The following is a 13,170-nucleotide window of genomic DNA, read 5'->3' on the forward strand; positions in this document are numbered from 1 at the left end:
ATTTATTTATAAATTAACATTTATTGGAAAGAAAGATAAAGACAATATATAATGTATTACATTAGAACCAAATAATTTTTATTTGACATGTAACTATTAAATATATATTCTCTGTAATAAAATATAACTTCTTTTTCAGAATAAATTATTAAAAACGATTGTTTCTGATAGAATTCGCTTGAAACTTTTGAACAGCAATTTCTATTATATACGTCAATAACTTGTTAACCATTATCATCATTGACCATCTAGGACTATATGGTACATCATCCAATATTTCTTTGTACAAAGTACCCTGTGCCGTCATATGATATACTGACTGCAATGTAATTTGTGGTTTCTCTTTTGGGAATGTTGACGATAGATTAAAATGTACGAGAAAATGAAAATCACGATTCTCTAATAAAATATAAATCCAATTAAATTCTATAGCATCGTATTCCAATATACTACCGCGCTGTAATACAATTAGAACTGCGATAAACTCTTTTCTGCTTTCAAAACACTGAACTACATTGTTTATCTACAACAGAAAGTATGGATAAATATTTTTTGCGCATTTGTGCAAATTCATAAAATGTATGTTTTTAAAGTTATATACCTTTTCCTCTATGAATTTTATCACTTCAGGAACATAATCCATTAGATATTTATTGGGTGGTAGTGGTGGAATATGCAAAGAATCCGATTCACCGAAAGCATTTTTCAAGGTCTCGGATAAATGAAGTTGTGGCAAGATACGATTCCAATCTGGACCATAAAATGTGATTAGAAGCATAGCTTCATCATTTTGTGATTTATTAATACGCGGAGGCAGCCGCGAATAATCCATGGATATGCGAATTAAAAATCTTGCTTCTGTAGGTTTCATTCCTAATGGTAACATTATTACTTCTATATCTTCTTTACATATTTCTGTTTCACCAACAAGTGTGCTGTATTCAAGCTGCAATCGATCTCCCTGTTTTCCAAGCAATTGTATCTGAAAGTGAAAAAATGTGTACATAAATATCGCTAACTTTCAAAATCCTATAATCCACATATTATAAAACGTACTTTTTTTCAAAACAACTATTACTTTTCTCCACATTAAATTAATGAATTTATTTAATTCTGTTTATAAAAATATTAATTAGCCAAAAAAATGAATATTTTAAGAATTATTTCATATTAAATGTTAAAATATATTAGAATAAAATATAAAACTTCTAAATGCACAATTTCTAACTACAATATTACTAAATATAACTTTTTTTTTTTAATAAAGGATTAAAAGTAGTACTATGTACTACTTAGTACTATGTTCATTAATGTATACAAAAATGTGAAGTTTTAAAACATGGAAGACATCTTTCTGTCCACTATAAATCGCATATATGTCTCAATGAATTCAGAAAGAATTTGATTATTATTTTTAGTAAATTTTGAGACCATAATTTATAACATTTTATATAGTCCATCCTATATATTCTATATATATAAAATACAGATAATAAGATTATATAATTCTATTTTTCTTTACCTGATGTTCTTTGTAATAAAATAATAATTCTTTTAGTACATTATGCAGTGCATCGGTATCATTAGGATTCCATTTAACAAGACTAGGTACCCAAGTAGACAAAATATCAATATCCGGGTCCATTAAAAAATTCTGATCATTGAATATGAAGTCCGGACCCATTTCTGGATATTGGGAATCAAACAATACATTCCATGTGAGATGCTCTCCAGCATAAGGAATTGATAATTTGAAACAATCATTTTTGCTCCTGTCGCAACTCGACGATACTGAATCCAATTTTATTAGACCACAAGAAACACCTTAAGAAAAGATAGTCTATCCATAAAAAAAGCACTAATTTCATTATCAAATATAAATAAGATTGAAACGACAATCTTACCAAATCTCTTGTTTTGTAAAACACGCTTCAGAAGTGGCTCTATGTAAGAATCTATGGTGCTCAATAACATATGTTGTTGATTTAGCATCTTATTGTCAAAATTGGAAAGAAACTACAATTATGTAATCGAAATAAGTGAAAAAAATCGATAGACTACTGCTTTAAAATGATTTTTAACCAAAAACCTTCTAATAATTTTCTTGATCGAAGTAATTTTTGTTAAGTATTATTCTCTTTCAAGAGAATGAATTTAAATTTCAGTAATCCAGTATTTATCAAAGTATATACTGGCACTTGATTACTGAGAATTTATAAGTGTAAAACGTAACAACGCCGACTTGAACAGAACTCACATATCATATGTTTATAGTACAGTTAACAACGCTGTTATTAAAAAAATAATATAAAAACGATCTTATTAAATCTAACAATTTTAACAATCTTATTAAAAAATAATCTTTAACTAATATTGCCGGTGATCTTCAGTATTTTGACGTTTACTCAGGTTAACATCAATTCCAATCGATTCGTTGTCTTCCTTCTCGCTTTATATTACAGTTATGAATAAGAGAGACAGAGAAGAAACATTCTACAAAAATATATAACTGCAACTACAGAGCTTACGAAGACCAAGGAAAGTTTTCGTCGTCATTACAAAGTAGCTTCGTTTATTTGTTGGACAAAAAATACTCTAAAATTTCCTAAATGTTTGCCAGTGAATCGAACGTCTGATAAGTGGTTGACTGGAAAATTCCTAAGCACAGATTGATATGAATGGACATATCCAATGTGGCCAAAGAGGATGTTTCTATAGACTTATGAATACCAGCCTTACTTACTTGTGTTACAGAAGTCTGATATGATAAAAGAGGGGGAATTCGGCAGTCCATGTTTCTAAAATTATAGGTCGCTGTTTCGCTGAAAGGTGCTGTGTGACATATCAAGCGTGCTTAAAAAAAGGCGGTGTCAATATCTGATATAACTGATACAATATGATTCCTCTACTGAAAAATTGCCTTGTAGTGAGGCATGGAATTGTTAATTATGGTACGAAGCATTATTTACGCTCGCAGTCAATTAAATATTGCGTTTCAATTATAAAACGTAGAGGTACAAAGTCCAACAGAGGGAGATAGAAGAGAGTGAATATTTATACTCTAATATTAATTCTCTATTTCCTGCCACGTAATTGAGTATTATTTATAATATAGATTTGACATTGAATTTCAAATTATATATGCTTATGTTATATGACATCTGTTCTATTGGTTGGAATCTACTTGGAATATTTAAGGAAAAAACTTATATATTTTTTAACTTATATATTTTTTATTATTAATTTAGCAGAGACTCTTACTCGTTATTCTGGAATTTCCATAAACAAAGCTTACTCTACAAAAAGTAACAATACCTTCAAAAATATTGTATTTGTTGATGGAGTACGAACTCCATTTCTACAGTCTGGAACTCAGTATAAGAATCTCCTGGCTTATGACCTTGCAAGACATTCGTTGGTGTAAGTCAATGTCACTTTGTATTGATATACCAATAAAAAAAAATCACAAATATAATTCTAGATATTGATTACAAATATTAATAAATAGTTTTTGAAAACTGTCACTCTATCTTTTATTGTAAATATTAACCATGAAATGAATTATTTTTTGTTGTTTTATAGGAGCTTGCAAAGAAAGGTTGGCTTCCCTAAGGAAGTAGTTGATTATATTGTTTATGGCACAGTGATGCAGGAAGTACGAACTTCAAACATCGGAAGAGAAGCTGCTCTGGCTGCAGGATATAGCGAACACACTCCTGCACACACAGTAACAATGGCCTGTATTAGTAGTAATCAAGCAATTACTACTGGCATAGGTTTAATTGCTTGTGGTGTTTATGATACTGTTGTAGCAGGTGGAGTAGAATTCATGTCGGATATTCCAATTCGACATAGTCGATCCATGAGGTCTTTAATGTTACAAGCCAACAAAGCGAAAACTCTACCTAACAAATTAGCTCTCTTAGCTAGCATCAGACCAGGCCATTTCATTCCAGATGTAAGATGACATCTTTATTTAAGAAAATAACATTTCATATAAAAATATGTTTGTAAAAATAATGATATCTTTCTACTTCTTTCATCTTTCTAAAGAATTTATTTTCTTTTACTTTTTATATTTATTTCTATATAGTTACCGGCTGTGGCAGAGTTTTCAAGTGGCGAGACTATGGGACACAGCGGAGATCGTTTAGCGGCGGCATTCGGCGTGACACGCAAGGAACAAGATGATTACGCATTGCGCTCTCATACTTTAGCCGCGCAAGCTCAGCAACAAGGATTATTATCGGACGTAATGCCCTATAAAGGTACATTAACATTTCACTTGTGATTTATTCAAAATTCAATTTATATATTATGTGTCTCGTTTTACTTTTCTATGTTGCACAGTTCCAAATGTTGATAAAGTCGTCGACAGAGACAACGGTATTCGCGTGTCTACGGAAGAACAATTGGCAAAGTTGAAACCCGCGTTTGTTAAACCTTATGGAACGATTACCGCAGCCAATGCCTCTTTCTTAACCGATGGTGCATCGGCGGCATTAATAATGAGCGAAGAAAAAGCTCTCCAACTTGGTTTGAAACCGAAGGCATACCTGCGAAATTTCACTTACGTGTCTCAAGACCCAGTCGATCAATTACTTCTGGGACCATCGTACGCAATACCGAAGGTACATAATTATTGTTATTATGTTATTTGAAATTAAATTACAAGATTTATACAAGAATGATCGCTTGCAGATTCTGGACAAAGCCAAATTAACTTTGAAAGACATAGGAGTCTGGGAGATACACGAAGCATTTGCCGGACAGATTTGTGCTAATTTGAAAGCGATGGATTCCGATATGTTCGCGCAAAAATATTTGAAAAGAAGTTCAAAGGTCGGAATACCGGATCTGAAGAAGTGGAATGCTTGGGGAGGATCATTGTCAATCGGTCATCCATTTGCTGCTACTGGAGTACGATTAGCAACGCATACTGCTAATCGACTTATCAAAGAAGATCAGCAATTCGGCCTTATCTCAGCCTGTGCTGCTGGCGGACAGGTAAAATAAAAATTTACATATTATGCGAATAGTTTTTACAATACCTAATTATTTTTATAGAGACACTTCTTTTTCTTTTTGGATTTATAACGTTAATTTTTTTTGTAGGGAGTTGGTATGATTATGGAAAGATATCCTGATGCTACAATCTAAGCCTTCTTTTTCAAAAAAATGCGTTTAGCATCTCCAAGTAAAAACGGATTGTTATCTGAGAAATAGTGAAATAATATTTTTCTATGCTCTTCTACAAGAGAATATACAAACATTCGAAATTGTTATAGACTTTTTTTTAAGAAAGTAACTTTCTATTATGATAATTTATGTACATGATTATTAAATTGTACAAAATCTCTTACAGAATACTTTTTTTTTATTAGTCAAATGAATTGTGCAGAAAAGAAGGTAATAGATTTGCAGTTAGATGATGCCTCACGCCACGATCCAATATATTCTTTATGTCTTGGCAGCCTTGCAACGCGCGTTGCTTGAGTGCTTCCAAACGTGACAAATGTAATCTCTGTCCTGCCCCGTGTGCTACTACAAGCAGACCAGATCCATCTATTTCAATTTCATTATTCGTTCCTGGTAACGCGACAGTAGACAAAGTAACTCCCGGCGAACATTCCTCCACAAAATTCGCGTCTAATACTCCTGTTGCTAACGTTTTGTCTTCATCCTCTGTCGACGATTTATTGAGGAGAGTTACAGTACATCCTATGGCATAGTTCTGTAAGAAGTTCATTTTATATGTAACTATATGATATGTTATTTTGTGTTGAAAAAAATATTACTTCAGATATTAACCTTAATTGGAATTCCAGCATCAATTAATGCAAGCGTCGCAGCATTCACGGATGCGCAATAATCACTACCATCAACTTGTAGAACCTCTACAAAAACATCGATCTGAGAACGTGGATATAGTTCCAAATGTATTATGGCTTCCATTGCATGGCGCAACTGTGCTGATCTTTCTTGTGACTTCCAGTCTCCCCTTGGTCTTCGCTTTCGCTCGCCGGAGGTAAAGCTAAATACAGCCATGCTATATTGACAGTTTATGATAGCTTTTGTACTGCTCCTCGATGTATTGCTTCTTGGCTAAACCACATTTGATAAAAATATACACAGATCACACAACATGACTCGAAATAAATGTTGGCGTAAAAATATATAATTTAAACGAATGCGCTCGCATCTCGAAATCAAGAAATACAATATCAGATTGTACAAGGAAAAAGCAGAAGTGCCATTTGTCGCATTGGCGAATTGTTTAACCTCCAAAAGTTGTATACAATTTTTGAATCACTGATAAATTCTTTCAATCGGAATATCACACAATATAAATTATTATCATTAATCCACTTCTTAAAATAATTAAAGATGTCTGGAATCAATCCGTACCTGACGGGGACCATATACCGTGGCCAAAACTTTTGTATTACCATGCTCTATGTACGCACTACCATCAGCCTGTCCGAAGACTCCCATCCGCATACGGATTTGTCTCAGTTCTAACGCTCGTCTACCATCCACGCGTAGTCCACCCTGATCATCTTCCTGATCCAGCTCCATTAATTAGTTATAACGAGTTGAGCTTAACCTCCACAAAGGTGTTGTTGATACGTTACGCATAATACACGTGGCGATCACGGTGCCTTCTAGAGACAATTTCCTAAATCGACTAATGAGAAGTTTGAAGGGCGGAACTAAAAAGAAACTAGGCTAATCGGCGTAACGAAATATCGAGTGCACATGCGCAATTGCTAAGTGATCTCTAAAATTGTATCAAGAATCAATTTATCTAAATTGAATGAACGAGTAGTACACGTTATATGCATAAATATTGATATCTTTAGAATGATATCAATATTCTCTGCAAGAATGATTGATTATTTTAAGCCGAGTGTTCGTTACATTCTGTGAGGTTAAGAATCGAATGCGTCCCTTTGTTGATAAACAAATATGAAATTCGCGAAACATTTGATTTATGTGTCGGAGCATGAAGAGAGTCAAAATTGTGCCGGATAGGCCGAATCGTCTATTCGAAAGCTGGTTAGAAGAATGGAGGGACGAAGCGACGCTCCGAAACTCAGAGCTACGGAGTCATTTCACGAAGGCTCTGGATTCGCTGAAACGGTATCCGTTGCCACTGGAGACCGGTAAGGAATGCATAATCCTTCAGCACTTCGGCACGAAACTCTGCTCGATGCTGGATAAAAAATTGGAAGAGCATAAAAGACAGGAATCTATAAAAGCAATCAATTCTCACGTCTCTGAAGCTGGCATTAAGGAAGATTGTACAACTACGCTAAGACAGAAACCTGTGGTGGAAAAATGTGATGTTGAAATACAAGCGGAAACAGTAGTGGCTAAACAAGTTAAAATTATTAAGAAGAATGCACCAAGAAGATTAATAAATGCAAGTGAAGCCAAATCAAAGGAAGTTGACAGACAAATCTGTCTCAAACCCAATACCTTTGATATCATATTATTAGTGGATACTCAAGAAACTTGCGGGTAAGTATTTATGATACAGCTCGTTAACTATAAAAAGTTTGTTTAGCTATTTAAAATATATTTCAGTAGTAAAACAAAGCTTCAGCATGATGCCACTCTGAAGGAATTAACACAGCTTAGTGTTCTGTTTGAAGTCCGTCGTTTGACAATTGGTGATTTTGTATGGATAGCCAGGTGTAGGGAAACTAATGATGAATTAATTATACCTTACATAATAGAGAGAAAAAGAATGGATGATTTAAGTGCAAGTATTGTTGATGGAAGGTTTCATGAACAAAAGGTAATTCAAGAGTGCTTTAGATATATCCTCAATTCTATATATGTGATTTTATATATATATATATATATATATATATATATATATATATATACGCTATATACGCTAAGACAGAAACCTGTGGTGGAAAAATGTGATGTTGAAATACAAGCGGAAACAGTAGTGGCTAAACAAGTTAAAATTATTAAGAAGAATGCACCAAGAAGATTAATAAATGCTCCACCACAGGTTTCTGTCTTAGCGTATATATATATATATATATATATATATATATATATATATATATATATATATATACACACACACTTTGATTTCATATTTTAGTTTAGATTGAAGCAGTCTGGTATTGAAAATTTAATGTATATAGTAGAAAATATTGATAAGCATTCTCGATTTTCTATTCCACTCCCATCATTGTTGCAAGCCTCTGTGAATTGTCTAGTACAAGATGGTTTTACTGTAAAATATACAAGAAATCACAAAGATTCTATGTCGTATTTATCATGTATAACAAAGATTTTAATCAGAATTTACAAGGCATGTATAAATATTATAATTGAATATGTAAATATTAATATTTCTATATTGAATGATAACTTTATTTTAGGATAAAGAACTTGTTGGATGCAAGAAAGAACATCTTACTGAGATAGATAACATAAGCAGAACAGTACGTCTTATGGAGTTCAAAGAATTCAATAAAGCATCTTCTAAACAGAGGGTACATATCGGGAATCTTCCACTATGCATTATATATAAAAAAGTACTTGAATATATCGATATATTTCTGTTTAGATGTTTAAAGTGAGCGAAATGTTTATTCGTCAATTATTACAATTGAAAGGCATGTCCATAGACAAAGCCATGGCGATTGTAGAACGTTATGCCACGCCGCAGATTTTGATCACAGCTTTGGAAAATTCTGGTAAAAACGGAGATCAATTATTGACAAACATTCAAGTCGACGACAAGAAACGGCGTCTTGGACCTGCCATCAGTAAGTCTGTTTATCAACTTTACACATTGAATGAGTTGAATTAATTAATAAATATGCACAATTTATATATTTCTTATATTATTATCCTGACATCCATCTTGCTCATTAATAATACTTTATTGTATGTATTTACTTATTATATGTATTGTATGTATTTTTTACTTTTGTTGTTACCATACATCTTCATTTTTATCAATTATAATATAGTATTGATTAATATCAGTAACTGATGACAGCAAAGATCAAACATACCATCAAGTATCATCGATTCGATATGTATTCTAATTAATAATGTAAAATACAATCACGAAATTGATCAAAATTTTAAGAAGTTATACATATATATTTGTTTATAATTTTCTTCACATAACATAGTTAAGTAACATATCTGGTGAAAAGTCTGTCATATGATCATACTTCGCAGATGATCGTGAATAATTTACAGATCTTGTAACACCGATAAAAGTTGTCTGTGTTACTCATTTTGCTACTACGGGGAACCAGCGATTCCACTGAATGTTTCCGACAACTTGCAGAAACTCATTTACCTATTCTGTTTATCTTCTACTCGATAATAGCATTGTAATTACGAAGAATAAGCATGCGATTCTCCAACCCTGTCAGTTTGCATTTTTAAAGATAATTTTACATAATTATCTTTTGAAAAAGGATTTTCTTTTAACTTTATATTCCGTATAATTTTAAAAGACAGGAAAATTGATGGAATCTTTGTCCGGGAGTCGAGCTCAGGATCTTCCGTACTAAAACGACATTTAAATTGTTCGACCATTATTGCTTTCTATTCAGATCTATTCTAATTTTCCTGAATAGTTAATTGGCCTTAAATTTCCTGTATTAATGACAATATATAGAATAAATGTGATATATTGAATGATTTTGTTTTGTACAGACAGAACTCTATACGTTTTTAATGATTGAAGAAAATAAATAATAAGTAAAAAGCAAATAAGGGAATATATGAGATTAATAATTCTACATAAATTTACAGTTTTGTTTCTATAAGTTTCGACATTTAGATTCGTGAAATTGACGAAATATCGATATCGATGTGCTATTAGTGAAATGTTGGGATTCTAGAATTTGCAAATAATTTTTAGTTTACATCATTATTTATTTTCTGATGCTAAAATTATCATTCTTTTTTTTTTTAGTATACAAAATTCCAGGACGCAAAATTTCCATTTTGAACATTTCCAAGAAATTTGAACGAATGTACAACTCAAACAAATATTAATATAGAAATAAATGCAATATCAAAATTGCCGAAAAACATAAAGAAACATAGGAAACTTATATTACAAGTTTTATATATATATAAGAAACAAAATTTTCATTTTATTATAAAGATCTGGAATTCGTTTTGGATAACTTTATCTTTTATATAAAGAAAATTGCTTACTACAAGTAAAATGCACAGATGTGCTGAATTACTTTCGAAGGGAATAAAACATGGTGAGATAAGATACAGAAGTTTTCACAACCTTTAAAAAAATAAAAAATTCTTTTAGATTTATGATAATAAAAATTACATAATAAGATAGTTATTTATACTTACTGCACCGAAGCTTTCGATGGATAAAATCACTAGTTTGCCAGCGGTTATTTTGCACGGTGAATTTGTTCTCTTCATTATCAGGAGAAGAATTTTTTGACATCTTTCTGAGGCAAAATACCAATTTGCTCTACAGCTATATTATTCGAAATAAAAGAAATTAAAATTAATTATAAAAGTAGCAAATATTTATGTTTGCATTAAATTCTTATCTTACCATCTTATAAAAGCTATAAAGTTTATATTTTAATTTGTCTTTTACATGATATACATAAACATACTGCAGAACTGAATTGCAATTATAAAAGAATGATTATTTATAATGCACCGAGAAAAACATTTTGATTTCTCAATAAAAAAAATTAAAAAAAATAGAAAAATATAGAAATTAGACTACGAATGTCTTTAATAAACTTGTCCTCTTACATAGATTCATACGGAAGGACACTATAATCCAGTAAAAATTGAGCTTGCCAAAAAAGAAGAAATAAATGAGTAAGTTGTGCGATATAGATAGCAGCGGGCCCAATGACGTTACTTATGCCTTTGTCTAAATTCATCAAAATCTAAAAAGCACATTTGACTACTTTCAACATTTCATATTTCTATTGGCAATTATGTTATTTTTTGAAATTTTGTGAAATTAATATTAAAAATAATTATTAAAACAGAAATATTATAATTTTTATAATTTTGTACACGCTTATTGATACAATAAAAATTCTTGATCTTCTCAAAAATATTTGTAACATAAGAAATCAAAATTAATACGTACTTGTATACCAATTAAACTGCCAAGAAGCATGTTCGAGTTAAAATTAAGCAAAAATATTTTCGTATACATAGACTCAATGAGTTGCGCAAATCTATAAAATAATAACACAAGAAATCTTATATATTTATATAATAAAGTTTTATATTATATATTTATAGAAGTCAAATATTTGAATATAAAGGCAAAAATCATATATCATAATTTCTTTATACATACTCTATCACTTGGAGATGTTTACGTAAACAGTATAAGGCTTTATTGTAATTTTCATCTTTTACCTTGCTCGGCTTTGTATCAAAATTAATGTCAGCATTTTTGCCAATACTTTCCAACATATATCTGCAATATTGTTAGAAATAAATAAGCTTTAGCAAATAAAATTTTAGTAGTAATGAAATAATCAAAGAAATTTCATTGTCATTTCAAAACGACATACTGTTATTTTTCTGTAATTAGGAAAATCATTTTTACCCTATAATCGAGAACATTCCACAAGCATGTTGTATCAGAGTATAAAACAAATTGTCAACTGCAACTGTGACGAACATATGAGCGAATACAGCTCCAAAACAATGTATCGTTATTAGAATCACATATTGATTAAATCTATTGCCATATTCCAAGTGATAAGGTAAATCTGGCATAATTGGTGTGTCTGATTCTGTTACATTTAAAATATTGTCCCTCGTCAGAATCGATATGGTTGGCTTAAGCAGGATAAGACACTCGGTCGTAAGCATAAAAACTAGAGGAAAGAATATATATAATAAAATATTTTAATAAAATATGTTTATTCACGTATATAAGACAAGAAGATTGATTTTTATGAGTATTTGTTATTCAATTTTTTCAAGAATTATTTAAGAACGATTTTGAGAGATCGTGGAAGATATGGTGCATACATATATGTATTCTAAAAATTAATATAAGCTTTTATGATTCTAATAATGTACATACTTGCATAAAACGTAGTCAAATATTGCCCGTATTTAGCATGCCGTTGCAGAATAACTTTCTCTATATCTGTATTTAATGATTGCCAGTCCTTTTCTATTGTGTTAAGACAGATTTTTATCTATAAATAAATCTATCTATAAATCCTTGTATGTTTTACTATACTAATATTTCTATACAAATGTTAAAAGTTAACACAACATTGAAAAATCGTCACGTACTTTCTTATTATTTAACATCAAAATCAATATTTTTATGCTGAATACTATGCCGATAATTATTGATGGTACACATTCGAATATATCATCGAGATTTATTGGACCGATTAAATAAAGTGTCTGTATTTGAAGATAATTTACAAAATTAATAATACGTTCTTAGGATTTTCAAAATTATATATAAATTTAAATTACATATAATTTCAAAAGAGCACAAAACCAAGGGTTTTGAACTCTCTGTGAAATTGGCTGAAACTTTAACTTATAGTAGTAGTAACTTTATATTATAGTTCTCGACTCACTAATCAAAAATTTCCTTTGGCACAAAGAAAATTTGAAATAATTGAATCAATTTTTCATTGGTACCAAGTTGACTTAATATTATCATAATATTTAATACTACCATACTACCATACTATCATAATAATTAATTTTATTTTATCATAATTAATTTTAAATTAAAATATACAATTTTTTTTCCTTAACAATTTTATATTTCTGATATGTGTCACTTTTTTATGGAGATACGATATACATATATAAAACGTGAACTTACCAAAAAAAAGGATTTGCTACAATTTGTTTATTACACTGCAGAAATATTAACTATATTTTTTTTTTTTTTCATTTAAGTCAAGAACAATTCAATCTTCATTATGTAAAATTATTCACACATTGTGTCCGGTTATAACTATTATTTTTTTATAAGCAAATAGTATGAATGTACTACGAGAAGTAGTATTCAATTCTTTCTAGCTTTAAATACCAATAGCGATCAAATAATTTTAAATAGGATATGAGTTACAGGGATTTAAAACAGAAAAAACATGTGAAATTATCTAGCATTTAATT

At 30.5% G+C, this 13,170-nt stretch overlaps 4 protein-coding genes across 20 annotated transcripts in view; 2 read left to right on the top strand and 2 right to left on the bottom strand.

Annotated features, from left to right (window-relative positions):
• Position 1: 1 nt before the first annotated feature.
• LOC105427495 (BRISC and BRCA1-A complex member 2) lies at positions 2-2,522 on the bottom strand. Of its 4 annotated transcripts, none has more exons than XM_089081882.1 (5): positions 2,090-2,522; positions 1,905-2,016; positions 1,523-1,806; positions 602-982; positions 2-523 (listed from the first exon to the last, which is right to left on the bottom strand). In XM_089081882.1, exons 2-5 carry the CDS (start codon positions 1,990-1,992, stop codon positions 149-151), a joined length of 1,128 nt encoding a protein of 375 aa, XP_088938008.1. In that variant the 5' UTR covers positions 1,993-2,016; positions 2,090-2,522; the 3' UTR covers positions 2-148. The 4 variants fall into 4 exon arrangements, with proteins under 4 accessions (XP_088938008.1, XP_011637553.2, XP_011637556.2 ...); XM_011639251.3 differs by having other exon boundaries at positions 1,523-1,824; XM_011639254.3 differs by having other exon boundaries at positions 1,905-2,522.
• A 231-nt stretch (positions 2,523-2,753) lies between these two features.
• Mtpbeta (mitochondrial trifunctional protein beta subunit) lies at positions 2,754-5,367 on the top strand. Of its 2 annotated transcripts, none has more exons than XM_011639257.3 (7): positions 2,754-2,951; positions 3,252-3,420; positions 3,583-3,958; positions 4,094-4,268; positions 4,351-4,631; positions 4,702-5,007; positions 5,116-5,367. In XM_011639257.3, the coding sequence occupies exons 1-7, from the start codon at positions 2,897-2,899 to the stop codon at positions 5,158-5,160; spliced, it is 1,407 nt and encodes a 468-aa protein (XP_011637559.2). In that variant the 5' UTR covers positions 2,754-2,896; the 3' UTR covers positions 5,161-5,367. The 2 variants fall into 2 exon arrangements, with proteins under 2 accessions (XP_011637559.2, XP_011637558.2); XM_011639256.3 differs by having other exon boundaries at positions 2,755-2,951; positions 3,249-3,420.
• Ski6 (exosome complex component Ski6) lies at positions 5,360-6,579 on the bottom strand. Its single transcript, XM_011639255.3, has 3 exons — positions 6,409-6,579; positions 5,812-6,105; positions 5,360-5,734 (listed from the first exon to the last, which is right to left on the bottom strand). Exons 1-3 carry the CDS (start codon positions 6,577-6,579, stop codon positions 5,381-5,383), a joined length of 819 nt encoding a protein of 272 aa, XP_011637557.2. The 3' UTR covers positions 5,360-5,380.
• Positions 6,580-6,860: 281 nt separating this feature from the next.
• Positions 6,861-13,170, top strand: part of mus81 (mus81 structure-specific endonuclease subunit) — a 41,797-nt gene continuing 35,487 nt past the window's right edge. For 3 of the 13 annotated variants that reach the window (XM_089081866.1, XM_089081873.1, XM_089081871.1), the window contains exons 1-5: positions 6,861-7,524; positions 7,591-7,804; positions 8,126-8,338; positions 8,409-8,522; positions 8,597-8,798. In XM_089081866.1, coding sequence (XP_088937992.1) covers positions 6,995-7,524; positions 7,591-7,804; positions 8,126-8,338; positions 8,409-8,522; positions 8,597-8,798 — 1,273 coding nt within the window. In that variant the 5' untranslated portion in view covers positions 6,861-6,994. Of the gene's footprint in view, positions 7,525-7,590; positions 7,805-8,125; positions 8,339-8,408; positions 8,523-8,596; positions 8,864-9,222; positions 9,691-9,970; positions 10,749-10,801; positions 13,078-13,170 lie in introns of those variants that run through there. The other 10 variants (XM_089081876.1, XM_089081878.1, XM_089081875.1 and 7 more) reach the window with 10 other exon arrangements.

The sequence above is a fragment of the Pogonomyrmex barbatus genome, unplaced genomic scaffold, assembly GCF_055798465.1.
Source record: "Pogonomyrmex barbatus isolate J1 unplaced genomic scaffold, ASM5579846v1 scaffold5, whole genome shotgun sequence".
NCBI classification, from domain to species: Eukaryota; Metazoa; Arthropoda; class Insecta; order Hymenoptera; family Formicidae; genus Pogonomyrmex; species Pogonomyrmex barbatus.

Coding starts and splice junctions, on each gene's coding strand:
- LOC105427495 (XM_011639251.3), bottom strand. CDS start 1,992: ATGCTAAATCAACAACATATGTTATTGAGCACCATAGATTCTTACATA. Junction 983..1,522: donor TTTATTACAAAGAACATCAG/GTAAAGAAAAAT, acceptor TTTCACTTTCAG/ATACAATTGCTTGGAAAACA. Junction 524..601: donor TAAAATTCATAGAGGAAAAG/GTATATAACTTT, acceptor TTTCTGTTGTAG/ATAAACAATGTAGTTCAGTG.
- Mtpbeta (XM_011639256.3), top strand. CDS start 2,897: ATGATTCCTCTACTGAAAAATTGCCTTGTAGTGAGGCATGGAATTGTT. Junction 3,421..3,582: donor CTTGCAAGACATTCGTTGGT/GTAAGTCAATGT, acceptor GTTGTTTTATAG/GAGCTTGCAAAGAAAGGTTG. Junction 3,959..4,093: donor CAGGCCATTTCATTCCAGAT/GTAAGATGACAT, acceptor ATTTCTATATAG/TTACCGGCTGTGGCAGAGTT.
- Ski6 (XM_011639255.3), bottom strand. CDS start 6,579: ATGGAGCTGGATCAGGAAGATGATCAGGGTGGACTACGCGTGGATGGT. Junction 6,106..6,408: donor CGGTATATGGTCCCCGTCAG/GTACGGATTGAT, acceptor AATGTGGTTTAG/CCAAGAAGCAATACATCGAG. Junction 5,735..5,811: donor ATGCTGGAATTCCAATTAAG/GTTAATATCTGA, acceptor AACTTCTTACAG/AACTATGCCATAGGATGTAC.